We start from the raw sequence: 27,006 nt of genomic DNA on the forward strand, positions 1-27,006 counted from the left end.
CTTGTGGCAATAAACAGGGAAGAAGGGGGAGCAAGGCAAACCCAGCCAATGCAGTATTCTCTCCTGATTGTTTAGCTTAGCTCTGCAGCACTATTTCCCATCTACCTTTCACATAATTCTGAGGCAGTCCCTAGTTGAGAAAGGATCTGTACCTTAGCAGTAGATCCTCTCTCAACTGGTTACTGCCTCTGTGCCAACTCATTTTTTTCTGGTTCAGTGACTGGCACAATGTTTGCATGAACTGTAAACTATGAGCCTGTTGCTGTTCTGTTTTCTTTGCTAATGTGATCCTCACTACCTCTCATGTTTCCTAGGGCAATCAAATAAACTGGACCAGAATAAACAGAGATTTGGTCTCCATTTTCTCCATTAGCACATTCAGTCCAGCTCCTTTTCCTCCTATGAAATGACTGTAGCTCTGGATTACACGTAACAATGAGATGAGGGGGCAGTGCCTTGCCTTCAGCAAGACCTCATCTTTTGTATATTTGGAATTTTAGGGAACGAGGCCAGGGAGAAGGAGGTCCCTGATCCACTGATGCCTGTTTCCCTGTGGCACTCATTGTGTTGCTCTTGAATTCCCACCTGGGAGCACCACAAAATTAAGATGACATTTTGCACCTTTTATCTGTTCATTTGTCACTTTAATTCTCCTAATAGTTCTCTTGCCTCTTCTGGATTTTTTTTGTCTTGTCCTAGCTCTGATTTTAGCACTCCAAAAGGCAGCACAGGGTCCTGGCAGATTTGCATCATGGCCAACATGCTGCTATGCACCCAGATACCACACTGATGGGCTCACAGTGGCCACAACCTCAGAGCCAATTCCTAGAGAAGACACTATGGTGTAACTCCCTGCTTGCATCCAGGCCTTCAACTTACAGGAGTGTTCCCTGCAAGGTTAGTGTCTGCATGATGAGACTGAACTGTGGGCCCCAGGCTGCCTGCCCACCATGTGTGTGGGCATGCAAAGGGCAAGAGCTCCCACAGCCACACAGGGTCAGCTCTGGCCTCAAACCCTTCATCCTGGTCTGCTGGCTGCCTGGACGCTGTGCCTGGGCTGGAGGTGGGGCTGCAGGACAACCCTCAGCACACAACTTGGCTCCATAGAGAGGGCTGCTCACTTTGTGCAGAATATGGTGTTCATAGTCATCACTGCAGCATGGGGCCTTTCACCCCTCAGATGTGACCTGGGCTTGCAACTGGCAACTGCTTTGTCTTTGACCCATTGCCTGGGACCATTTCTTGAGAAAGTTCAGCATTTCACCCTTGACTTTTAGGAGACTTCCCTAGCAGTAGCCTCAGAACAAGTGGAAACAGTGTCTTCCTACTTTGTGCCATAACCCTATGCCAGAACAAGGGCTGTGGGGCAGGGTTTATGCTTATGAAGATCCTGGTGAGCCTGTTTTTTTTTCTCCTATCATCTAAGAAGGTCCCTGGCACTGTGATGAAAGCCCCCACTGCTCACCAGGGCCCCTCTTGTCATGGTGAACATGGCCCAGAAGGAAGGCAAAGGTTTCCTCAGAAGCATACTCATTCTATGGCTCCAGGTAGAGAAGATTTCTCAGTGTTTGTTTCTAACAGAGGCCTCCCTGGCACTGGGCTCACGAGGAGCCCAATTTTTGAATTCCCAGTGGCCTAGAAGCCAAAGATCTCTGTGTTTAAAATTTTGCCCAATCTGTTTGCTACTTAGGGAAATGGCAAGGAATACTGTAAAGCAGCTTCTGGCTGAGAAGAGTCCCAGCAAAGGATTGCACAGACTCCTAGTAATTATTCAGCCTGTCCATCTAAGTCCTGCCTGTGTAAGGAGCTGCAGCATTAACCAGCAGGGACACAGCCCACATAGTACAAAGTACTGTTCTGCTCTTCCTCAACTCATTTGGCTAGTTGGACTTTGTTTGGTACCTGGTGATCATGGTGAGTAGAAAATGACAGCCAAGAGAGCATATCATATGTCCTTCATGGTAGTCAGTTAGTGGTTTGGGGCAGTTTCAGAGGGCTACTTCACAGCCCATTTACTGAAAGGGCAGCACCAGCCTGGGGCTGCAACCCCTCTGTTGGGCTGTGTGCAGGAAACAGGAGTTGTATCAGGGCCATGCTCTGCCTTAGCTTTTGCTGTAGCAATTACAAGTGATAGGATGTCAGGTTGTGCAGTTTTCCTCCCTACAAGTTGGTTTACAGGGCATGAAGGCAGATTCTGCTCTAGCTCAGTAGATTACTAACCCACTCAAAGGACTCCCCACTGTCTTTTCATCTACACGAGTCTCATAATGCCCTAAGTCTTTGCATGTCCTGGCACATAACCCAGTTTCAACAGCATGAGCTCCAGCAGAAGTTTTGAATTTAAAGCTGTTCTTTTGGCTTCAGAAATGTGCAGATTGAAACTGAAAGATGCAACTCAGCTGTTTGCTTGCAGATCTGCAGCAGCCCTGCCGTGCTGTTGCACTTTCCTGGGCCAGGCAGTTGTGTTAAGAGCACCTTCCAATTAAAGCAGCAGCATAGTCACAGAAAATGCTTTTCCTAGCTGGCTATTTATCTGATTATTTTGTTTTAATTACTCATGCAGCACAGGCCTGTTATGTTTTCAATCCCTTATGATAATTAATTCCTCACCCTTTCTGGTAACTGGGCTGGCTTTTGCTGGATTCTCTATTTCTTGCCATTTCCAGCAGCAGCTTGGGCCAATACTACCCAGATGCCACATTACTCACACAGTGGGGAGCACTGGTATGAGTGGTCAGGCATGTATCAGGGCCAGAGGCAGTTGCTGAAGTTCTGCTCTCCCAGACCAGGAAAAAAGACACCCTGTTCTGGCAGCAGCCCTGCCAGAAAAGTGCAGAGCCTGGCTGTGTAGATGGCCACTTCCCTGACTGAAATACTCCTTCTTTTAAGGCTTTTAAGGCCTTCACAGCCAAGATCAAGGCTTCTTCCCATTGCCTGAACATTCAGAATCTCCAAGGGAATACATGGTGTCAGATGAGCCCTGCATCTTCCTTTATGTTCTTCCTCACTGAAAGGGGACATGCTAGGTTCCAACCTGCCAATAGTGCAACTAGTTCAGCAAGGCTTGTCTGGTGGGATCTGAACGGGGACCTGGAATTTTCACTCTAACCATATCTGCCACGGCAGACAATGCAGTAAGTGTCTGATTGAGTGTGCTTTGTAACATGAGCACGGAACTGCTTAGGCTGGGACTGCAGGAGCTAGAGAAGGGCCAGATGCAATGACAGAAGCACAAGGTTCAGTGCTGACATCCTGTGCATGAGGCCACGAAGCCCCGCTCCTACAACCTGCTTTCTCCATAGTTTGATCAGCTGTAGCCGTCCCTTTTAACTTGTGACCAGCACAGTGACCCTCAAAGCTTGGAGTACCTCAGTTCTGCAAGACCCTTGCAAGGACGCTGCAACCACAGTCTCGCAGGCTGACAAGAAGGCGAAGCCTGCTGCTGCCCCCGTGTGTTTCTTGCTCTTATTGTTGCCACGCACCGGTAAAGACCTGGGAAGCCTGCTGGAAAGCATGGAGAGCTAGGCAGAGCACAACACAGCCTCTCAGCTGCTGAGGTCAAAGGTATTGCTTTGGAAGACTCTTCTGATTCTTCTCTTCCCCCCACAAGCGCAGGGCGTTCCCTGGGGCACCATATACCAACAAACTGCAAAGTCAGACTGGACATGTTTGGAAGTGAGCTGAGCTGGAGCAGCACAGAAGCACGAAGCAAAGCACAGAGGTGTCATGGTCCTGCTCTGCAGGACACTGTGTGTCCAGTGCTCAGGGACTGTCATGCAGTGCTCAGCTATATCAGAGAGCAGCACAGCGCTCAGGCTCGTTGGCTCAGAGCACAAGGAGCACAGAGCGAGAGACGGCTCTTGGCAGGCCGAGCTCACATGATAAGGTCATTGGAAAGACAAGTGATGCTTTCATCAACCTGCCTTTCCCCAGTGTCAGCACCAGCTTCAGCAAGGACACACTCTGTGCTCCTGTAATATACTGTGCTCCATATGGTGCCAAAAGCTTCTTCACAAATACACTGAAGCTGTGTTTTTTCCACTGGTGTCACAGCCCCCCATTTCCATACTTCTTGGCCCTCTCAGGTTCCAGTTCTGAACCACTAAATGGCACCTCTTGGAAGAGCTACATTCCCTCTGGATCAGTGGCCTCTCTCAAGCAGAAGGGAGAACAGGCTGCAGTTACAGGCTCTCTGCTGCTTTCAAATGGTTGTAGTTTACCTTTTGGACATCCATTAGGGACCTCATGGTTTTGTCCTCTGTTGAGGCTGCACATGCTAATTATTCTGGAGAGCATCAGTCCCCAAAGCTACCTGAAGCCTGAAGTGATAGCTTGGTAGCAACAGCCAAACTCTCACTGGCCCAAACGGAGCCGCTTCGTGGCTCAGGGAGGTCATGCAGATGATTCTGAGCATCACTAACAAAACTTCTTAGAAAGGTAGGGTTGGCTGTTTGCCATCCTTTCACTCAGAGCCTTTTTGGCCCTGGTGCCATTAACAGATGGGCCCAGGAGCAATGCCTCAGCTAAACGCTGTCCACAGAGTGCCCTGGACACTGCCTAGAGCTCTCCGGGAACATGGGAACAACATGCGCTGGCAGGGCTGGCCTGCTCCGGCAGTTGGGATTGCAAACACATGCTTCAGCTATGCAAGAAATCTTTGACTTGTTCTGAATGTGATGCTGCCTGGGTTTCTTCCCAGGAACATTCCTGTTCTTCAGCATTTACCAGTTGCAGGAAGAGAGAAGGGGAGGGAGAGAGTTTAAGAGTAAAGGAGAGGAAAGGGAACAAATCTTACAGTCCTTTCTTGATCCAGATTCCTCCAGGACAGCGTGAGTCCAGAACCTGGCACGATCCCAAAAAACAGGAACTGCAAAATTAAAACCACTTTTAATTAGTCATTTGTTTTTATATAAAGAGTAGGTCTGCTTTTCTGAAGTAATGCAGTGTCTGCTATCACAGAAACCAGGCAGCCCCTGCCAAATGGTGCTGTGTGATAGAAGGCAAGCACAGAGCTAGGTCTCCAAGCAGGGCCACACTATCTCCTCCAGGAGCCAGCAGTGCTGCTCAGATCTGTGTTCTGGTTCTCCAGATAAAAGTCTCAGTCCTAAGTGTCAGAGCAGACATGAGAGATCTGCAAATGTAGTTCTTGTAGGTGGGAGCAATCTGATAGCTGAGCTGGTGATGAATGATGAAGCTGGGTCTTTATTATGACACCTGCTATGCTACAAATGGGAAAAAAGCCCACAGATGTGAGGGTGACAGCAAGAGCTGTTCTTCTGCCCTGGAAGAAGTCAGAGGTGCATGGTACCCAGCAGCTCAGTTCCTCACTCAGAGGAGTGACAAATGCCTCTTCTTACTGCCAGCAATATCAGGATCCTACCTGGGGAGGACCACAGGCCACAGTGTCTACCACATGCTGTGGCCATTTGGAGGGATGGGCTACGTGGGGGCTGCTGGGCTGGTGTCACATTACTGCTGGGCTGGTGTCACATTACTGCTGGGGATAACCTTGAATAAAGGCATCCAAACTGGGCTACCCCTGTGCCAAGAATACCTCTGAAGATGTGGTTGTGAATCTGGCTCCCAGCCAGGGCTCAGGACTGCTCCCACACAGCGGCACAGACATAGACTTTGTGCTTCTTTCCAGATCCGACCACCTAAACCGTCAGCTTGTTCTTCAGAGGGTTGAGTTTCAGCCCAAGACCCTTCCAGGGCAGTCCAGAACATGAGTTGTGCTCCTGTGCAGCATTTCCCATGGCTAAGTTTGGAACCTGCTGAGCTACCACCAGGAGAACCCATTAAAAGAGGCAGGGTGTAATCTGATGCCACCAAACATGCACTCAGAGTAACCTCCATCGCTCAATTAACTTATTAAGTATATACCCATAATTACTTTATTTTATCTGAGGGTTTCTTCTCTGTATTGTGTGCCTACTGTATCAGCCCCCTTAAACTTACTGCTGCATGTATAATTCAATCAAATGTACATACAGTGCCCACATAAGCTTAGTCACTCCAGACATCAGGGAGAGTATTATTTTGTTGTCCTTGGCTCATGCTTCTGCCTTAACACAGGGGTAACTCCACTGAAACCAGTTGCACTACTTTAGTCTGAAGCCAGAGCAAAGCCCAGCATTTATAAACCATCTGCAACAGAGGCATCACAATTTCTGCAATGCCATGTCCTGAACATGGTTGTGGTTTGCTACAGCTGCCTTCCCAGCCTCCCACTAGGAACCCAGAAGGTACAAACAGAAAGGAATACTGGTCCTGTTTGTTTGGGTTTTATAATTCAGCAACATCAGAGCTGCCAGCAGATTCCTGTGCCTCACAGTGCTGGATAGGAGCCTTCCCCTGCTTATGCTAGTCTAAATAGGAGAAAATAATTGACACTAGGAAGCAGATGCTCAAGAAGTATTTCTTTACCTTGTGCTGTGCATAATGTCAGGTCAGGAGTTCACTGCTTTGACGGTGCCTTCCTCCCTCCTTTACTGACTGTACAGTCTACACTTCTGTTGTTAAGAGCCCACATGGTGAAGGAAACAAGGGAATGGTTTCACACTGTCTTGCTTCCACTAATCCCAGGATCAGGTCACAATAGATGATGGCCCTGGTGACTTGTAATTTTTGCTCCTGCTAGGTTTGGACAGTGGGGAACCATCAGATGCCAGCCTGAGCAGCTGTAGCCTGAGCATCAGTCAGCAGCAATGAGCAGTGTGTGCGTGGATGTGCCAACAGCCCATCTCTGGTCAGGTGAGTTAATTGAATACCAGGGCAGGAGACTGGAGCTGCTTTCTGCCACTTGCACATTCACTTCTTAGTTTCCCAGGGGTGGAAAGAGGACTGTCACTGAGTGATCTGAAATCCAAATAATTTGATTACAAAGTTTAGAAGGCTGCTTAAAGAGAAGCAGAGAAAGATATTAGGAAGTTGTGCCTAACAGTCCTGAAGAGAGCCTGAAAAAAGAGTAACAAACCCAGAGTGATGAAGAGAACAGCAGTTCTGGATCTGAGCAAGAGCATGCAGGAATTGCAGGGACACAGGAGGAGGTCTCCACTCTAGACTAGTCTTTGGAAAGCCCCAACCATTAAAGTTCTGACTAGCTCTGACATTCCCTGGGAAGGAGCTTGCATCCCTGGTAATGCTGGCTGGTGCCCAGCATCACAGACATGCTGCTGCTTTGGATGAAGTGAAAATGGTCAGCCTGTCTCTGTCCTGTAGCACTCTGCACTGACAGAAGTCAGGAGTAGGAGGATTTCTTCCTGAACTTCAGGGGACGTATGACCCTTGTGTGGGTTGAATGTGTATAATAACTGAGCCATTCAGCTCTCAGACAGACTTCACTTGTTTAGGGCTTTGTAGCTTTCACAGTCTATCTGCTAACAACAAAAATATTCCAATTATTTGCAGTGATGACATCACTCAGGCAATTGGCCCAGAGCCAACATCAGCACTCCCACAGAACAGACAGTTAGTCCTTGTTAAGAATTACAATATTCTTGTGCTGACCACACATTGCATTAATGGAACTTCAGCACAGCCAGACCACTGGGAAGCAAGAACATCTGCAGTAACAAAGCTGTTGAAAATACAAATCCCTCAGTTCACTTGGTGAGCAGGTCTGAAATGACACATCTGCTGCATGCCACCGTGGCTGTCTTTGGTTTGAGCAAACCTGGCTTATGCAAAACACGGTCGAAATTGGAGGGCCAGGAGGGATAAGCTGCTCTGAGGTGCAGAGCTGAGCTAGTCCCCACAAGTCCATGGGACCAGACAGGATCCATCCTAGGGTGCTGAGAGAGCTGGCAGATGAGCTGGCCAATCCACTCTCCATCATTTTCCACCAGTCCTGGCTCACTGGAGAGGTCCCAGAAGACTGGAAGCTGCCAGCGTGGTGCCCATCCACAAGCAGGGCAGGTTGGATGAGCCAGGGAATTATAGGCCTGTCAGCCTGACCTCAGTGCCAGGCAAGATCATGGAACAGATCATCTTGAGTGCAATCACACAGCACTCACAGGATGGCCAAGGGATCAGGCCCAGCCAGCATGGATTTAGGAAGGGCAGGTCCTGCCTCTGCAACCTGATCTCCTTCTATGCTCAAGTGACTGCCTGGTGGATGTGGGGAGGCCTGTGGATGTGGTCTGCCTGGACTTATCATAGTATCAGTCAGGGTTGGAAGGGACCACAAGGATCATCTAGTTCCACCCCCCCTGCCATGGGCAGGGGCACCCCACACTAGATCAGGCTGGCCAGATCCTCATCCAGCCTGGGCTTAAACACCTCCAGAGATGGGGCCTCAGCCACCTCCCTGGACAACCCATTCCAGGGTTTCACCACTCTCATGGGGAAGAACCTCCTCCTCACCTCCAGCCTGAATCTACCCACCTCCAGCTTCATTCCATTCCCCCTAGTCCTATCACTACCTGATATTCCCATGAACTAGTGCAGCATTGGTCCCTGCAAATTCTTCCATAGACTAAAAAAAATCCTGAGCTGTCTTAATTCCCCATCAAAGGCAGGAAGCAAATTGGCAGTGTAAGTGCCTATGGAGGCAAAAAAAAGAACTGAAATGCACCTTTCTCCTGAGCTTTCCACTTGATAATGAAGGTCTGAAAGGCTCTAAATCGGCAGGTTCTGTTCTAAGGCTTTCATTCTCTCTCCCTTAGGGCTGCTGGCAGACTTTCTGGACAGACAGAAAAGAGGTCACTATGTGCCAGAGAGAGCAGAGGATCCTGCAGGTTTGTCTGTGCAGAGCTCTTTAAATCTCAGCGACAGAGTACCCGTTACGTTGTGTTACAGAGCACGCTTCTGCACGGCAGTCTGTACACTGCACACATTGTTTTCCAGGGTGGGACTGCACAACAATCTCCAGCTCAACCTGTACAAAGGCACAAATGAGCTTGAGTTATTGGCAGTCACTTGGTGCCAGTTGAGTACTTCTGTGTTTCCATGTTTATGGTTTGTGTAGACAAATGCGAGAAGGGGAGTGATTGCGAGTCTGGTGAAAGCTCTTTTGCTTGCTCTTCTTAGCAGCTGTTCCATCCCAAAAGTTGGGAGACAGCCACCTTTTGATAAGGAGTCTGTGAGGATCTTTCAGCAGGACAAGGAAGCATTTTCCTATCTACATTTCCTGGTGTCTTTCCATAAGATAAATTAATAATCCTTCCTATTCTTCTTAAAATTTAGAAAAATAATAAGCAATGAATGACATCTTAGGAGAGGTCAGCCAGCCCAGGCTTAGTTCTGTCAGCTAAGTCTGGTTGCTTCCCTCATGGTTCCAGATCACCTTAGCAGTTGTACTTTCCAGGTTTTAGCAGGTTACCCTGAGTAACCTGTGTGTGTTTGCTGAAGCATGATTGTTGCTCATAGTTTTTGAGCCTCAGAAGTCACAGGGAGATGGTCAGGGTACTACAGGTGTGCATTTTGGCACATCTCATCTGGTCCACGTTTCTTGTGGAGCCATTTCCAGTGCACTATAGCCATTGTTTGTTGGGTCCCAGAGTATGTTAGCTGGCTGAGTCCAAAAGCATCTGCTCTTCAGACGAGCTGGCTCAGGGATGGAGGGAAGGAAATCCTAATAACTGCTCAGAGGTGGGGTCCTGGTTCACTGCTCAGAGGAGCTGGGCTTAACTGCAGTCCTGCCTCGCCATCTGCCACCCAACTTCCAGCCCTGCAAAAATCACTCAGTCCAGTGAAGTTGTGTGGCAAAGCAAGGGCTGTGAGGAAGCTTGGAGAAACATAACACTGATGCTCAGGGAGCCTTCCTTCCTCTCTAATGTGTGACAGTTGTCAACTGGTGTTGCATCTTGCTAGTGGTAGCAAGAGATGGAGAAGAAATACTCTCCCCTCTTTCTTTCCCTGCCTCTGGCATCTGGATTGCACGAGACAGGGCAGAGGGATAGCCAGCAACTACACTCAGCTTTAGTTAAAGTAGGTTTGTCTATCTCATTCTGAGCAAAACTGAGTAGCCCTTCACACCTCTGAGCAAAGCCCCAGGCCTATCCCTTGCAAGAGATCCTCATGTGAGCCCTTGAGCGAGTGCTGCCTGGGTAATTCCTGCAACCAGCTACAAGGAAACACTTCTCCTTTCCAACCCCCCCAAGAAAACCTTTGCATGTGGCCCTTTAGTTAAAGAGTCATCCTGAGCTTGTTTTTTAAATGTGAGCCACAAGTCAGGATAGGCCAAGGAAAACATACCAGTGCAGCACACAGGTTGGCAGCTCCAGCAGCTGCTCTGCCCACACCAGCTTTGCCGCAGCTGCCAGCAGTGAGTTCAGTGGGAGGCTGGAGGAGGCCTCGGCACTGGGAGCAGGCAGTTACACAAAACGAGAGATAAAAGGGCAATTTGCTTGGGAATCCCAAACACCGGTGGTGATCCCTTGGTGCGTGAGCCCAGATGGCTGGCAGGCTGTGTGCCACAGGGTGCACACATTGGTACGGGCATGGAAACAGCGTCCACACACCTTCCGCAGCCTCGCTGAGCAAAGGAGGACAGCTCCAAGCCCCGCCTGAGCGCCCCGCCCTCCCAGCCATGCCTTGGCCTTCTCAGAACTAGGCCGCGTTTGCTGCAGCGGGATATAGGGCTGTGTGTGATCAACGTATTCCCAATGTACTAACTGAGTTTACTGCAAGTGCATGCCTCGTCAATACAATGTATATGAGCGCAGCGACACCACACGTAGGCCGCAGCCACGCTCCCTAGAGCCTCACCCGGCGCTGCCCCGGCTCGGGTACGGCGCGGGCCGTGCCACGCCGCGAGGCGCAGGCCCTTTAAGCGAGCCCCGCCCCTGCCGACGCATCCCGGGACTCGGCCGCAGTCGCTCCCTGCCCATTGGCCAGACGGCGCTGAGAGTCCCGCCTTCCGGTGCTGCTAGCCAATGGGAGGGGAGCTGAGCGAGCGTCCCGGCTGGGTCGATGCGCGTGGCCGATGGCTGGCGAGCGGCGGGTCAGTGCGGGGGCTCGGGCTCGTCACGGGGGACCGGGCCCGGCCGCCCCTGGGGGCGCGAGGGCTAGGGGAGAGGGGCAGGGCCCGGCGGCCCCGGGCCCTCCGTGCTGAGAGGAACGGGGCCCTGCGGGGATCGGGGCGGGGCCTCAGATGTTATGGGAACCTGGCACCGTCTGAGGTGCCGAGAGGATCGGGGCCCACCTGAGATCAGGAGGCGCTGAGGGGATCCGGAGCGCCCCCGAGGAGACTCGCGTGCGACCCTGGCGGCGGGGCCGGGCCGAGGACACGCCGACCCCTCGGAGGCCGCGGGAGGCTCCGGGTGGGGCGGTAGCGAGAGCTGAGCGTCGGTCCCGGGGTGAGGGGGGGTGGCTGTACCCCACCGAGACAGGGAAGGGCTGAGGGGGAGGCGGGCTCCGCCCTCGCTGCCTTCGTCGGCCCCGGTTCTCCACGTGTGTTGGTGCGGGGCAGGGGCCCGGCCGGCACCCTGCCTGCCCGACCCAAGGGTGCGCGGGTTGGGGCGGCCAGAGCCGCGCCGGGGCAGCGTTACGGCCTTCCCTGAGGAGACAGCAGAAGTGACGTGTGTCGGGAGAGCAGCCTCGGCTTGCTGCTTGTCAAAACGCAGAGGCATCCCCCAGGAGAGTCCAGGGAGCCGTAATGCCTGCGGCCGAAGGGGGCCGTGCACAGAGCTAATGAAACAGCACGCAGTAGTGGTGGTTCCACGTGAGAATCCCTTAGGAGGAGACTGAGATGATGGAGGCCAGTGGAGCTCCATGACAGTGTGTTGTTTGCTTACCTGTACCTGAGCCTGACCACGGTGTTCATGGAGTTAAGGGTTGAAGGAAAAAAACGTTAGCTTCCTGGTAAGTTGCTGCTGCGGGGCCCAGCAATGATTGAAACAAAGTGCTCGAGCAGGCTCTTGTCGTTGTACAACAAAGTTAACCTTGTCAGTCAGGCTGAAGTTAAGCATAGCTTGAGCTGGCCTTACTGGAAAAGCAAACAAACAAAACCAAAAAATGCACTTCCATGAAATTAAAATGTTGCTTCCTCAAGTGTGGGGAACCTAAGGACATCTGGAAGTGTGAAGGATTACCCTGGTTAGTTTTTATTGTTGTATTGGTAGGAGACTGGTGTGGTTCCGTGGGTTTTATTGTCATGATTAAGAACACTTGGTCTGATGCTTTTTTAAATGAACTTGTAGAGGTAGCATTTAAAGTACGTAGCAAAGCAGTGTTGTGGAGGGTTGTCCCCAGGTAGACAAATGTTTAGAAAAATAAGCTGTCCGTTGTTGGAACGTGTGCACATGACCGTTCCGATGAGTCTGCCGCTGCTGTGAGGCACCTTTGGGATTTGCCCTGAGAGGCCTGGGTAGCAGGAAAGCTTTGTGTGCACCTGCAGCTCTGCACCCCCTCTGCGTTCTGTCCATTCTCCCCAGTCTTAACATGGTCAAAAAGAAACACTGGTGCTCAGGAAACTCAGAATGTCTGGTTTTTGGTTCCAGGTGCTGGTATAAAAGATGAGGCTGAACGAGAGCCGGACAAGATCCTTCCAGGCTCCTGTCACCGTCCACGCGTACCCGGGCGGGCAGGTGTACGTGTTCCCCAGGGGCCTCTCTGATTCGGAGGGGTCCTCAGAGGAGGAACTCAATGTAACGGAGCTGCGGCCGAGGGGCAGGGAGCAGCAGCGATGCAGCACGGCGCGGGACCGGGCCGGGGATGTGGTGCTTCTGGAGCGAGAGCTTACGGAGGACGATAATCTCAACAAGCTAGCCCTGCAGTATGGTTGTCAAGTAAGAGCTGTCTGTTTGTCTGGGTTTAGTTTCTTCAGAGGTATTTTACCTGTAGCTCTTTCTGGAAGGCGTGCTGTGCTCTGATAGTTTTGACACCTGGGTGTTTCGTGAATGGTCAATGGGCAAAACTGAGCCGGGGAGATGCAAAAGAAACCAAAACCCCTAGGAGGGGGTTGGTCTCTTCTCCCAGGCAACCAGCACCAGAACAAGAGGACACAGTCTCAAGCTGTGCCAGGGGAAGTTTAGGCTTGAGGTGAGGAGAAAGTTCTTCACTGAGAGAGTCATTGGCCATTGGAATGTGCTGCCCAGGGAGGTGGTGGAGTCGCCGTCCCTGGAGGCGTTCAAGAGGGGATTGGATGTGGCACTTGGTGCCGTGGTCTAGCCGTGAGGTCTGTGGTGACAGATTGGACTTGATGATCTTTGAGGTCTCTTCCAACCTTTGTGATACTGTGTGAAAACAAAAAGAGAGCTCTTCAGTCAACAAACAGCCTGGGAAGATACTGTCAACCTCATGCCCTGCGTCACCTGCTTCCCTGGACAATTTATGTGACTAAGTGCAGTGTAGCAGTCATGATTTGTACCTGGTTGTTTAAGTGAGGACAAACAGCAGGAAGCTGAATAGAGAAAGGAGGGCTGGAGCTCTGCTCACAAGGAGCATACATTTCTTGAAGCAAACTGAACAGTACAACGAGGTGCAACTGCGGTAGGGTCTTGCTCTGGTGGGGTATTTGGTTTTTTTGAAAGGTATGAGCTTAGGTATTGCAAGGAAGGTCTAAATCTAATGGGGGTGGTCTTGGAGAAGGAGATGCCCAAGTGCAGGTCACAGAGTCCAGGTGCTGACTGTGCACGTGGGCTGTGGTGGTTTGCTGCCGTAGCGCCTGTGTGGCTCAGCCATCTGCAGGCGCTGCCTCTGCACCCTGAACTGTCTCTGCAGTTGCAGCATTCTACAATGTACGTTGTCTTTGTTCCAGAGCAGAGAGCTTTATAGCAGAGTTGTTGAGAGGTTTAATTACCTGATCTGAACATGAGAAGTAGCCCATTGTTGAGCAGTTCAAGCTGTATTTTTAGAGCCTCCTTTATCTTCAAGCTAGATTATGATTTAAAAGTTCCATGATGCAAACAATTGGACAGTGCCCTGGATGGGATAATGACATGGTCCTGGCTCAGCTGCTGCAGTATGATTGCAGCCTGTCTTGCCTAACAGCGCAACAGCTGTGTGGTGCAGCTGAAGCAAGAGGGCTTAGAGGAATTGCGACAATTCCTCCCCTCCCATTCCCTTAGAAACAAAAACAAAACAAAACCGAAACCCTGCTAGGTTCTGCTGACGAGCCTGATGCCTGTGAAGAAGCCACTCTGGTAGGACTTGAATAGGCCTTGATTGATGCCAGTGGAGCCTGAGAACTCAGAGCTGCAACTCATCTCTAAGCAGCAGCATTTGTGTCATTACTGCCACTTACACAGAACTGCAGGAGTTCAGTGAACTCAAAAGGAGGAAGATTCTGAACAGCTCTTGGTTTATGGCATAAGAAAAGTCATGCTGTGCCCCCTGTACTGTACCTCAGGGGAACTCAGGCCTGTCCCCACCATGACTGTTCATCTGCCTTCTCTGCTGCTTTGTTGCCAGAGCCCTTTAACCTCATTGGGCACAGATGAATCTGCTCTGCCTGCCCTGCTGAAGGGCTTGTCTGGTTGGGAAAGCAGGCTGGCAGGGAGGGACCAGATAGTCAGGGTTCTCTTCCCACAGGAGGAAAAAACCCCACACTGTCTGACTGCCTCCCTTCCTTCCAGAAAGGACACATGACCTGTCCCAGATAAAGTGAAGAGGTACAGGAATGCTTATGACTGGAGAGCTGTGTGTTTGTCTGTTTACAGGGCAGCACTGATAAGTTTTCACAGAATCACAGAATGGTTTGGGTTGGAAGGGAACTTAAGGATAATCCAGTTCCAACCCTTCTGCCATGGTCAGGGGCACTTTCCACTATCCCAGGTTGCTCAAGCTCTCCTCCAGCCTGGTCTTGAAACCCTCCAGGGAAGGGGGCATCCTTGGCTTCCTTGGGCAACCTGTTCCAGTGTTTCACCACCTTCACTGTAAAGAATTTCTTCCTAATATCCAGTCTAAATCTCCCCTCTTCCATCTTAAAGCCACTCCCCCATATTCCCACCCCTTATCTCTACAAGGTCTTGCAAAAAGTCCCTCTCCAGCTCTCCTGTAGGCCCCGCCCCCTTCAGGTACCACTCTGAGGTGTCACCAGAGCCCTCTCTTCTCCAGGCTGAACAGCCCCAACTCTCTCAGCCAGTGCCCGTAGGGGAGGTGCTCCAGCCCTCTGATTGTCATCGTGGCCTTCTCTGGACCCACTCCAACAGTTCAGTGTCCTTGTGGACGCAGTGCTGCAGGTGGGGTCTCAGGAGAGCAGAGCAGAGGGGCAGAATTGCCTCCCTCGTCCTGCTGGTCACACTTTTGATGCAGCCCAGCACTTGGTTGCCTTCTGGGCTGCAAATGCACACTGCTGGCTCATGTTGAGCTTTTTGTCAGCTGAAACCACCCAAGTCCTTCTCAAGACTGCTCTCTAGATTTTCATTTTGTTCTACCTGCACAATTAAGCAGCTCCTGAAAGGCTACCAGGACATCAGGAGGAAGTTTCGTAGCCACAAATACATGTGACTGTTTAAAAAGTCCAGGAGGAGCTTCTCCTTGAAATCACTGAGAGCTTAATCATTGGTTTCAGAAGGGTCAGGGCCTGCTTGGGATGGGGGTATGTTGCACAGTGCAACAGATAGCTCTGTGTGTGCTACAGATAACTTGGCAGAGATGCAAAGCCCTTCAGAATTCTCATTTTTACTACTGACCATTTATAGTCTTGGCCTGCTTTTGGCGTTTTTCTTAGCTGGGACAAGGGGAGCTGACTGCAGCCAAAAAAAATGAGTACACAAAATAGCCTGGATGGCTGCAGCCAGAGCTCTCCCGTGCTTCCCATCAGCTTCCTTTGTTGTTTCTGCCTGAGCACCACTCCACTTTCTGTTTCTGGAGCCTTAGCACAATACTGCAGTGTTTGATTGCAGACACTGCAGGGGATATTTACTGTCCCTCTAATTTGCTTTCATTGGAACAAACCCAAAAGTTGAAGCACCACCTCCATTCGCAGGCTTTGCACGAGATGATTGTTATTTCATAATGAAATGATTTTGTGGGGGTTAAGTCCTGATTTCATGCCGGAGGCAAGCTGTGAGGAGCTTGAATCAGCAACTGCAGATTCCTTTTACCTCAGGGAGACCAGATTAGGATCTAGGATTAAATGTCCCATTTCCAGATTTCTTAGGCTGTGACTGACTGTGAGGTTCAGGCATTCTCTCATCTGTGCTTTCAGCAGAGCCATTCTTTCTGGCTGTGGTGTAGCAGACTGTCCACCTTTCAGAGACTGCATGGCAGATGAGCTTGATGCATGCTTCCCTGAGCATCTGTACAGGCTGGAGGGTAGATCCATGGAGCAGAGTCACTACAGCTGTAGCCCACTGCATGGTCTCCACCTCTGAGCTCCTCGCAGGGTGGGAGGACTGCCTGCTGTACCCTGGGCACTTCCTGTGCTGCTGGAGGGTGGCAGCAGCACAGCCTGCAAGTAGCCCTGAATGTTTGTAGCCCTGAACATCTGTAGCCATGGAGATGTTGAAGCTCCTGTCTGGGATATCTGTGGATTGTCTTTTAAAGGCTTTTAAAGCTCTGAGTTGTCAGGGCTGTTGCTGCTGGTGGCACTTATACACCTGCTTTCTTGGGTTTAGTTCTTCAGTTTCAGTGGTGGCCTGAAGCTTGCAAGGGTGCAGCAGTTGCAGTTGCACAGTAACTCACTACTGTCTAAAGGCACAAATCACACTTTGAGAGTGCTGTCCTCATGCTGGTGCTGCTGTATGATACAGCAGAGGTGGTGAACCTGCTGTAGTGTCTTTCTCCTTGGATTGGGGCCTTGGTGTTTCCTTTTGTTTGTGACTTCTACCCTTGGCTCTTTCCTGTCTCCTTGTCTGCTCTGGACATCTCTTTGCACACACTGACAGTCCTGTTCCTTTTCTTTTACAGAGGATTTAGGGCACCTGAGAAATTCATGCACTTACTGGGTGCTTGTGAGGGAGCACTGTACTGAGCTGTCTTCTCTATATTTAAGATTAAATAAAGAAACATTGCCTTGCCTTTGTCGTTCCTTCGACATCATCTGTCCTTGTGCTTTATGCTGTATGTTTCTTCTTTCTTCTTTTCTTACTGCTTTCTGCATTACCAGTCTGGGTGGGAGCCCCAGTCACAGGTGGAAACCCCACAAGATAATCCCAGCTGCAGGGAGTTTATTGCTGTAAGCACCTCAGCAGGAGCAGCTACCAGCAGTGAGCTGTGGCAGTGCGCTCTGGGGAGCTGCTGTCCTGCAGGAAAGGAGTGGTGCATGGGAAAGGAGCAAAGGACACTGGTGCTGACGTGGGAGCGATGCTGACCTGCTCTTTGCCAGGCTGTGACTGTGCTTTCAGACCTCCTGAGATGGAGCACTTGACTCTAAAGTCACCTTCTGAAGGGTTCTGCCTGTTGGTCTGCTCACGTTGAACACTCACACTTTAAGATATGAAAACTTTTACAGAGGATCCGTTACAAAGGCTTTGCTTTTTAACTTGCATTAGAAAGTGAGAGAAGGGTAAAGAGAGCAAGAGGAGGGGAATACAGTTAAGCAAAATACAGCATATGAAAGGTACAGGAGTGCTAGAGGAGGTTATAGACTGGTTTAAGAGGGGACTGTATCCTGCAGGACCTAGAGCAGCTGGGACATCTCTGCAGAGCACTGAGCCACCTGCAGCCAGGGCTTGCTTTTTATTTTCAGACTGCTGCTTGCACACAGGTTCTGTAGGCACTTCCTGCCCTAGTGCTGGGTTGTCCTGTGGTAATATTGGTGTCCTTTTTGGGTTCTGTAGGTTGCAGATATCAAGCGTGTCAACAACTTCATCCGGGAGCAGGACTTGTATGCGCTGAAGTCCATCAAGATCCCTGTGAAGCCCCACGGGCTGCTAACAGAGAGCGGCAGCGAGCTGCGGCCGCTGCCGCCTGCGCCCTCCCGGACCGGCCTGACGCTGGTGGACTTGCCCGAGCTGGAGGATGCTGCGAGCAGCTCTGCTGACAGCAGACAGCTGAGCGACTACTTCAAGGGGATTGATGAGAGCATCCAGGACGTGGTGCAGGCAGAGGGCCAGCTGAACAGAGAGTATTGCATGGACACACTAGAGAGGCCGCTGCCCCAGTCAGGGAAGCGGGAGAGCAGCAGCGGTGCAGACTGTGGAATCCAATGGTGGAATGCAGTTTTTATTATGCTCCTAATAGGAATTGTCCTGCCAGTATTTTATATCATCTACTTTAAAACACAAGGCCTGGTGGCCCATACCTCCAATGTAACACTAACCTCAAATATTTCAGCAGATGGAGTGGAAGGGAAATTACCACAAAGCTCAGTTGTAGAAAAAAAGTCCTGAGAGAGGCAGCCAACATGGCCTCCTCTGTGGGCACCGAAGCCCCTTTGCTGTGACTGACTCGAGTAATGCAGGGGGATAACAGTGCAAAACGTGTTTTTAAGTAGCTGATGTTGTAATCCTGCCTGACAGTGAGGTGATGTGATTTTTTTATGGAAAAATGAGGATGTTTTGTTGCTTACAAAGCTCATCAGGCAGCTGGCTTAACATTAGTGAACTCAGCTGACAAAGAGTATCTTGTAGCAATTTACCCACCGTGGCTGCTTCAGGTGTTTCTGAATGCCTTGTCTGAGAAGCAGGCCTTTCGCTGCTGAGCTGGGGTGCAGTGTGACTGCGAAGTTGTGGGTTGTTTGCAGTTCAAGGAAACCCTTTTTCTGGGAGCAGAAGCTAGGACTCTGGCCAAGCAGTCGTTTCTGCCTCTCACAGACCTTGGCAAACCTGACCCTAGAGTGGTGATTTCCAGTCCATTAAGCTAGGTGTACCATGGCACCAGGACACTGCCAAGACCTCAGCTTGCCAGCCTATTGCACAGTTGTTGATGCTGCGTTTATTAGGGTGCTTCAGGCCCACTCCAGGAAGGGGGAGCCCAGGCCTCATTCCCTCAGTGGAATCCATCAGAGACTTCTCCTGAACTCCAGTGGCTCTGCAGGCAGAGCTCACTGCGGCGTCCCTGCTGTGCCAGGGCACTGCTCAGCCAGAGCCAGGACGTCAGTGTCACTGCAGGTGGCCAGGGTGTTGGAGGTGAGTGTAGTGTAGTACACACTTCTTAAAGGCTCCTCTGTTGGAGGGGGTGGGGGGGTAGGGGGAGAGTGGGGGTGGTGTTCTGGTCAGTATTACTGTTTTAAAAAAGACTAGTCCATACTGGTGCACCTCACACACTCAATTTCAGTCATGGGCTGGAGTTTCCTTGTGTGTAGGCTTCATGTGATCGAGCAGGGAGGGCTAAGCTCATTTACTTTGCAAGGCCCAGGAAAGAAGCAGCCCTGCCTTATCTTAGTGAAGCTGCTGTTGGGTGTTTCTGCTGCCACTGGTATTAGAAAGCTTCTGATTGCATAGGAAACACCAGTGGCACTTGGGAGGCTGGTGGTATGCCAAGATGTCAGTGCATCTGCAGCCTGTGCTGGTCATGACAGGTCAGGAAGCACCAGGTGCTAGAGGTTAACAGGGGGAGAGCTTGGCTGCAGAGAAGCATTGGCCTCAAAAATTTGCTTCTTCAAGGCTAGGGAGTAGGGACAGAGAGAACCACTCTCCTAGAATCAAAGTCTAAGGGCTGCTGAGCACAGTCATGTGACACCTGCCTGGGGATGGGGTGATGGAGGATGGTGGGCGCAGCCAGCTGGGAGCATCTCACTGGTTCAGGAAGGCTGCCAGCCCTTGGCTTGTCTGCTGCCACTGCACTGACAGCTGAAGATGCAGGCAGACATCAGGTTAGTGAACAAAGCCCTTGTCTGTCCTCCTTTCCTGCCCCAGGGTCTGCTCTGCTGAGCTGTGCAGGTTGTGGTGGGGCAAGGACAGCATCCTCTGCAAGAATGCACACTGCTGCTGACCTGCAGCACAGCAGGGGAGGTGTGAGGAGCTGGTTTCTGCTAGGGTTGGGGGTTTTTTGGCTTGGGGTGTTTGTTTGGGGGGGTGTTTTTTCTTAAAGCCTTAGTGGTTGCTGTTGCTTCCAGCTCCCTGAGCAAAGGTGCAGCTGGATCAGCTCTGTGGTAGAGGCTGATGTGGTACCAGGTACACTTGTTTCCTGGGGAAAGTGTGGACTGACACTCTGCATGATGGAGAGGGGAGGTGGGACTGAGGCTTCCCAGCAGCCTGAGGAACAGTGCAAGGAGCAAAAAGAGAGTTCTGCAGTGTTCCAAGGACCTGTGTTTCCTGCAACCACCAAAGAGTGCTCAGGAAGGCCTGAGAGAACCCACTTGTGTAAACCACCCACCTTTTCTTCTGTGAAGGGAATCTCTGTTCTAGGGGAGGGGGATTATTACACTTCTCAAATAAAGCAGAATTACACAACAGCACAAGGGGCACCCCTCCCCCTCTTATTTCACCATCATCAGACCGTGGTGGCATCCAGCTGAGCAGCTTTGGTGGAGGAAGGCCTCTCTCTATCTCCACCCAACACTAGGAAGAGTGTGACCTCAGAACACTTCTCTACCAAACATCTCAATGGCTGGGGGTGGCACCGTTTCCTTATCAGTTGTTTTCACAATGCACAGCTGTTGCCACCAGGGCAGAGGAGGAGGAGGAGAGGGCAGTACTGCATGACATGACTGCCTAACAGCCACCACCAGCTTCCCACCCACCCCTGCCTGGCTTCTAGCAGGACTTGCAGCAGGAAATGGGAGTGACAGCAGCAAAAGGAGCCATAAGGATATGGAGAAGGACTTGGCCTTTGGGACACCACTCTGAATTTCCCCCTCTTTTCTGCAAGTGGCTGTAAGCATTTTGTAGTAAGGCTCTGGCAGAGCATCAGTTCTTCATCTGAATGTAGCAATGAGCGCACATCGCCCCAAAGACTCTGTACCGGTAGGAAGACCCACGGCTGCAGTTCACAGGCAGCTGGGAGAGCTGGAGAAGGGGAAGGTGCAGCACAGGCCCGAGGCTCTGCAAACACGAGAGAGGCCGGGGTACACAGTAAAAGCCAGTATCTTTACTTTAGTGAATGCAGGATACAAATATTTTACAACAACCTCTAGCATTTTCTTAACCATTTGATAAAAAGTTCACTAGAATATTTATTGTATATTGAAGAAAAAACAACACATTCAGGGAAAAAAAATTGAGATTAACTTATTTTTTTTCTTAAAAGATTCGTCTCAAGGATGGCAACAAAGTCCAGCTTGTGCCGCCAAACGGCTTGTCGTTAAACCGTGAACAGCTTCTCTGTGAACTGTTGACTACAAACATTTACCAAATACATAAATCTCTTTTAAAAAAGCCATTTTAAATATAGCAAAGCAGTGTTCTCTTGCACAGCAAAGTGAAGAAAGTTTCTACTAAGATTTAATGTTTACATTGGTTAAGTCTTTCTTTCACATTCCAATTTAAACTCCCTCCCGTGCCCAATCGTTAGGAGTTGTTTTGTTCCTTATTTACTATGTATTTCTTGTGCGCACAGTAATTCCCACGTTTCTGGTGCATGATTAGTGTCCCTCGAGTGAAAGGAAAGGCTAAAGCGCTTCTCTGACGAATCCCTGATACCTGCATTTTTAAACACTACCGTGAGAGCTTGGAGATGGAGGTGATTTGTCACAATAGATACAAATCTTAGATCATTCAGGCTTGAATGGGTTCGGACCAGGGTCGGATCCACTTGCACCTTCATTCAGGATGGGTAATTTACAAAAGTACTTTTTACCTGTTGAAACGCCCGTGCTACGGCGTCGCTTTCACCACTGGTAGAAAACATTTTTACAATTCCTAAAAAAGTATGTTCCAAAGTCAGTCAGCTGTTATTAAAAATCATGATTCCCACTTGTTCAGTGGCAGGAGAATCTCCCCCTGACGTGGGGGGTGGGGTGGTGGATGGAATCTGCTGAGCCTGTTGGAGGGTCTGGGGCAACACAGGAACAGTCCCGCGAGCAGCTCCTAGGAACCGATTGTTTGTTTTAATTCGTTGGTGTGATTTCAATACAAACTCTAACCCTTGTGTAGCTTTTTTTCTTTAAGAAAACAGTAATAGCACTGTTTAAAAACCTGCATAGAAATAAAGACTATTGAGATACAGTCAGCAAAGCCATCTTATAAGGCACACAAGAAAATAGACAGTAAATGTGAATGCAGAACTCCCACTCGGATGTACAGCAAAGTTCATATATGTGCATAAATCATAACAAAAATCGTAACTTCCCAGAGCATTAAAGGTTCTCTCAAGTGGTAAGGGGATTCAGTCTCTTGGGAAACAGTTGCCACTGGATGGAATCTCCCTTTTCCTCTACGCATCTGCAAGGCGATAAACTAAGGACAATAAAGGCAGGGCGATCCACAAAGGGAAAGGGCTAAAACAAACTGCAAGGTCCACGGTTTTAAAATGACCATGGCAACAAGAGGTGGCCTTGGCAGCCGTGTGCTGACTGTTCTTCAATTGCACCTTAAAGCAAGGACAGTGGGAGAGCCGAGTGCTGTCCCCTCTGGCTTCCCATTTCTCACACTGGTTGGCTACAGGATCCGGTAAGACTTTAAATTGGAAGATTTAAAGTCAAAGCGAGTCTGTAATAAAAATCAGGGCTAACTTTACAGAAGTTTGGAACACAAACCAGCGCTGTAGTGTCTTCCCCAGCACTAGAACCATCAGCAGTGAGATTGAGTTGTACCTACATAATTTGGTTTCCAGCACGAAGGGACGCCACATGTGCAGGGAGAAGAGATGCACAGCCAGTCCGGACCTGGAAAGGGACCAGAGTGGGACGTGGCCAGGATGCTCCCTCCTGCAGCATCGGCTCCACCGAACCTGGCTGGCCTCAGCCCCTGCAGCGAGGTTTTGGCTCCAGAGACTGCTGCTCAAGCCCAGCTTTTGCCTAGAAGCCTCTAAGTTAACAGGAGAGAGGACTCTGTCCTGCTGCTCTCCTTGTTCCAGCACAGCCAGGCTGCACGCAGGATCCCACTAACAAGCGCAAGCACAAAGCAGACCCTTCCCCAGCCAGGTCTCCGCATCTCACAGCAGCAGCACAAAGGAACAGCACGTTTGTTTCTGAGGCTGCGGCTTTACCCCAAACCACTTACCAACTCAGAAAACCTTTTGTGCTCCTCTGATATGTGTTATTTCCCTACCAGGAGAAATTAGGTCAAGTTTTTCCACTGTTTCGTTTTGGTTTTTGTTTTGCTTTTGCTTGTTTTTCCTCCTCAGAATAGGCAGCTTCAAAATGATGCCTTAAAACCTTTTGTCTGTTTATGCAGGATGAACTTAACACCGGATTATGTTTTTTGCCACTTTGCTATTTATATACATATATATAAAATGTATAATGAAGCTTAACCATACAGCACAGAGATTACAATTGAACAGCACACATTCACCACCAGTGAGGGGAATAACCCCTTTATACACCCTCTGAAAAATCTGGATAATAATATTAATAATAATTAAAATCCAAAGAAAGTACAGTATATTTAACAAAATAGTAAATATTAAACAGTGAATACTCTACTTAATAAGGACCTCGCCTTTCCTCAAGTCGGCGTCAATCCACAAAAATATACTTTGTAATCTGGTGAACGTACGGTACGTCGGTACTTACACCAAAGGTGAGAATATATTTAGGATGCTATATACACAAAGAGTTTGGCTCAAATTTAAATTTACATAGAAGTGTTCATGGCTTATTTTTCCCCCAAGGTTCCGCCTGCAAGTTTTTCCTTTTCGTCTTCGAAAGCAAAAACTAGAAAGTCAAAATAAGATAAAACTATACTCTACAAAAAAGCTACAACATACAGCTTTGGCTTATATAAATAATTCATAGCAGAATGTGTTCAAAAGTACTGTATATAACTTTATATATAGTCTTCAATCCATTAGGGTATTGTTTTCTTTAATATAAAATATACATGAGCTAAAATCCGTTTCTATATTTTTCAAAGGTATGAACGTAAAAACAAATTTGTCAAACATATTCCAATTATAACTTAATATATTAATTTTATTTTGTTAATGTTCTATTTTCTAGGCTAATAGTTTCTGAATATTTCATGCGAGTTCTCTTATGTCTCTCTCTCACTCCTTAAAAAAAATCACTTCTTTGACCCAATACACTATTTTTATGGTTTTTAGCACGTGCAAAACAGGGTTTTTGTTTATTTCTTATAGCATCAGCCCTTCTCCATGCACCCTCTGCGACAGAGACCCATGCCAGGTTGGGTAATATAAAGGTCGTTTTATGTACAGTATTGCTTTCTTCTTCCTGCTTCTCTACTGCTCTGCTGCTACAAAGCATTATTTCTTAACTACGAGTAACCATACAGCTTGAATACACACACAGGGACGTTACTACAGGCGAGCCCTCCCGGTTTCGGCAATCTAGTGTGGTCGGGTTATACTGCGGGTAGAGGGTTTCTCTGCAAAACAGATTCTATCATGAAAACAACGAGTCCAGGTAAGTGCCAGACTAGATCAATACCTACAGGATTGTTCTCTTACGTTTTACCATGGGACATCTGCAGCTATACAAGAAGTTTGTCGTAAGTGCCTGATGATTTTGTGTATGCTACACACACTAGCACATATATATGCGTGTGAAGATATATATATGCATGTATGTATATACATATAAATACACTTATGTCCTTATTTATAAATTTAGATATGTCAGGACAGTTCACTTTGAGAACACAAAACTGAGGTGGCAGAGCCAAGCATTTATGTCACCCACGTGTCCATCCTCATCCGCTTCACCGAGGGACTCTCCCGGTCTTCTGAATTTGGTGGCCTGCCCAGCACGACGGGCGAATGGAAATCGCTTCGCGGGTCTTCCCGGTCGCTGCCGTCGTAGGAGCTGCTGGAGCTGCTGAGACTGTCGACAGGAGAGCGACCCAGTTCCTGCCGCGACTGCTGCTGCTGCTGCTGGGGCTGGGGCTGAGGCTGGGGCTGGGGCTGCGGCTGTGATTGGGGCTGCTGCTGCTGCTGCTGCGGGAACCCAGAGGGAGTTACACGGTCCCGGGGAGGTGAAATTGGTTCAGATTTTATGTTGATGTTTTGGTTGGTGTTAATGGATAAATTTGAACCCTGAGATAGCTGGCTGCCAGTACTGGGGAAAAGAAAACCAAAAGGCAGAAATAAGACAACAGGAAAAAGGAAAAGCAAGTGACAGTTCACGTGTCAGGGTGATGGCGTGGCCGTGTGGTTCAGCACCCTCAACGTGAGTCTGTGAATAACCACAACTTACTGAAGTGAAGAGACCAAGCTAGAAAAAGCATTGATTAAGGCTCTGAATGCGTCACAGCAGTTACAACCAAACAGAAACAATCCCCATTTCCAAACAGTTCACCACACAGTGACTCCTGTGTATGAAGCTGGGCCAGCAGGGACACAGCTTCTCGGCCCCAGGACTGACTGATCAAAGACATGAAACATGAATGCTTCTCAGCCACCGAGCAAATTCAACAGGCAATGACCATCACCAGAGATATCTGAATGTCTCTGGTGCTAAATGTTCCCCAGAACAGATTATTAGCCTGAAGTGAGAGCAGCTCCCAAGTGACTGCTGGGTCAGAGGTACTTACACAAGAGAGCTGAGGGCGGATGGACCAAGGTGGTGCTGCTGCCAGGCTGACACCTGCCCCAAGGACAGCATCCCTGGGGAGTTAAACCCCTGCAAGGCAGACAGGTCTGCACTAGTCAAGGAGTAATCTAAGGGGGAAACAAAACAAGAAAGTAGTTTGTAGATGCATTTATATATATATAAATACATGAGGACACAAGCAGTACCCCACACACACACAGAAATAGAAGGGCTTCTGCCCAAAACAAAGGCAAGTGACCCAAAGGAGACCAACCATGGAAACTGGAACCTGGGAGCAGTCCCCACCGCAGTTTAGCAGGACATAAGCCTCTAAATGGCAATTTCTTTTGCATTCTGCTTTCAATGTCGACATGTTGCTGTCTCTCAGAGCTTCTTCTGAGCCCACAGGCAGAATGTATTTATGCCTTTACATCTGTATTTTTTTATATATATATAAAACGTGTCTTACAGTAAAGAGCTGTATTTCCATTTCTGAAGAGTCTCACTTGTGTGGAAATTTTAGAACAAGAAGGGAAGAATTCACACAGGTCAGTAGGAAGGCACAGTGCCTGCTGCTCTGAATTTACTCAAGCTGGTACTCCCTGTACCCAGAATGGTTTCGCTCATTCCTTGGTCTGATTTAACTATCATTTCTCCATCTAACAATGTCCTTAGACGAATGTGATTATTTGAAACACAAACAGGTAACAAAATCTCTCACTAATCAGCAGTGACTGGCTGCTAGTTTTGGCGAGGCTGCAATGCTGAGACACTTCTCACTTCGCTCACAGGGGTGAAGCTATTTTCACTTTATCTTTAGCACTCACTCGTTTCTTTCAGGTTTTAAAACAAAGCCAGACACTTCTCTGCTTTTAATTATTTTGTAACACAGCGTCCTTAAAATAGTTTCTAGTCTCTTAAGACCGTGACAAAATGCCAGCAGACAAACTTGTTCTACACTGCCAGAGGACGAAGCAGAAATTCTGCTTAAAATTTGGGGTTTTGATTTTTTAATTTTTTTTTAATCATTGTCCTAAAATAAAACCACCCTTCCGACTTAGCGTTCTTGAGGTGAGCTTTCTTGAGCTGTTTCTCCATGCCCATCCACCACCTTGCTTGCTAAGGACAGCTTCTAGGTTTCCCTTTGCCCAGGAAGGCAGGCGAGCCCAGTGCCAGCAGGGCACTGCCCTGTGCAAGGCTTCAGAGCAGGAATATTGCAGAAGGCCTTGGGCTGCCCCTCAGCAGGCGAAGCTGCTTACACCACCTCTTTCTTCATTTCTTCTCACTTAACAGTTTTATTGGAACGCTGGAAAACCCTCACAAGGATTTCTGCACAGATGCAGAACCCCTTTGCGAGGCCACAATGAAGCTCTCAGAATCTAAAGTCCAGCCCTGACCTATCTCTAGCCCATGGACCCAGCCTTGGGAGCAGCCAGAGCAGCGAGAGCCTGCAGATGAGGCAAGCGTGAGCAGTGCGAATGGATGAGCTGTTCTGTGCCAAGGCGATCTCTGTACCAGCACACAGACAATGTTGACAGGAATTCACTTCCCATGCTTTTGTTTGGATTTTTTTCTTTACA

General features: G+C 49.2%; 2 protein-coding genes across 13 annotated transcripts in view; one reads left to right on the forward strand and one right to left on the reverse strand.

Annotated features, from left to right (window-relative positions):
• The first annotated feature begins 706 nt into the window (after positions 1-706).
• LYSMD4 (LysM domain containing 4) lies at positions 707-26,482 on the forward strand. Of its 3 annotated transcripts, XM_068143343.1 has the most exons (5): positions 707-897; positions 6,641-6,753; positions 8,667-8,738; positions 12,444-12,731; positions 17,670-26,482. In XM_068143343.1, exons 4-5 carry the CDS (start codon positions 12,459-12,461, stop codon positions 18,219-18,221), a joined length of 825 nt encoding a protein of 274 aa, XP_067999444.1. In that variant the 5' UTR covers positions 707-897; positions 6,641-6,753; positions 8,667-8,738; positions 12,444-12,458; the 3' UTR covers positions 18,222-26,482. The 3 variants fall into 3 exon arrangements, with proteins under 3 accessions (XP_067999444.1, XP_067999445.1, XP_067999443.1); XM_068143344.1 differs by lacking the exons at positions 707-897; positions 6,641-6,753; positions 8,667-8,738 and adding an exon at positions 10,880-10,945; XM_068143342.1 differs by lacking the exons at positions 707-897; positions 6,641-6,753; positions 8,667-8,738 and adding an exon at positions 10,952-11,805.
• Positions 20,841-27,006, reverse strand: part of MEF2A (myocyte enhancer factor 2A) — an 89,996-nt gene continuing 83,830 nt past the window's right edge. For all 10 annotated transcript variants that reach the window (XM_068143327.1, XM_068143324.1, XM_068143326.1 and 7 more), the window contains 2 exons: positions 25,428-25,554; positions 20,841-24,952 (listed from right to left, as the gene is read on the reverse strand). In XM_068143327.1, the coding sequence (XP_067999428.1) occupies positions 24,565-24,952; positions 25,428-25,554 (515 nt within the window). In that variant the 3' untranslated portion in view covers positions 20,841-24,564. The remainder of the gene's footprint in view (positions 24,953-25,427; positions 25,555-27,006) is intronic.

Source organism: Melanerpes formicivorus, unplaced genomic scaffold (genome assembly GCF_026170545.1).
Source record: "Melanerpes formicivorus ecotype bairdi unplaced genomic scaffold, bMelFor1.0.p_v2 SCAF_10, whole genome shotgun sequence".
NCBI lineage: Eukaryota > Metazoa > Chordata > Aves > Piciformes > Picidae > Melanerpes > Melanerpes formicivorus.

Excerpts from the sequence above, each read along its gene's own strand:
- LYSMD4 (XM_068143343.1), top strand. The coding sequence starts at position 12,459 with ATGAGGCTGAACGAGAGCCGGACAAGATCCTTCCAGGCTCCTGTCACC. Across the intron at positions 12,732-17,669 it reads CCCTGCAGTATGGTTGTCAA|GTTGCAGATATCAAGCGTGT; the intron begins GTAAGAGCTGTC and ends TGGGTTCTGTAG.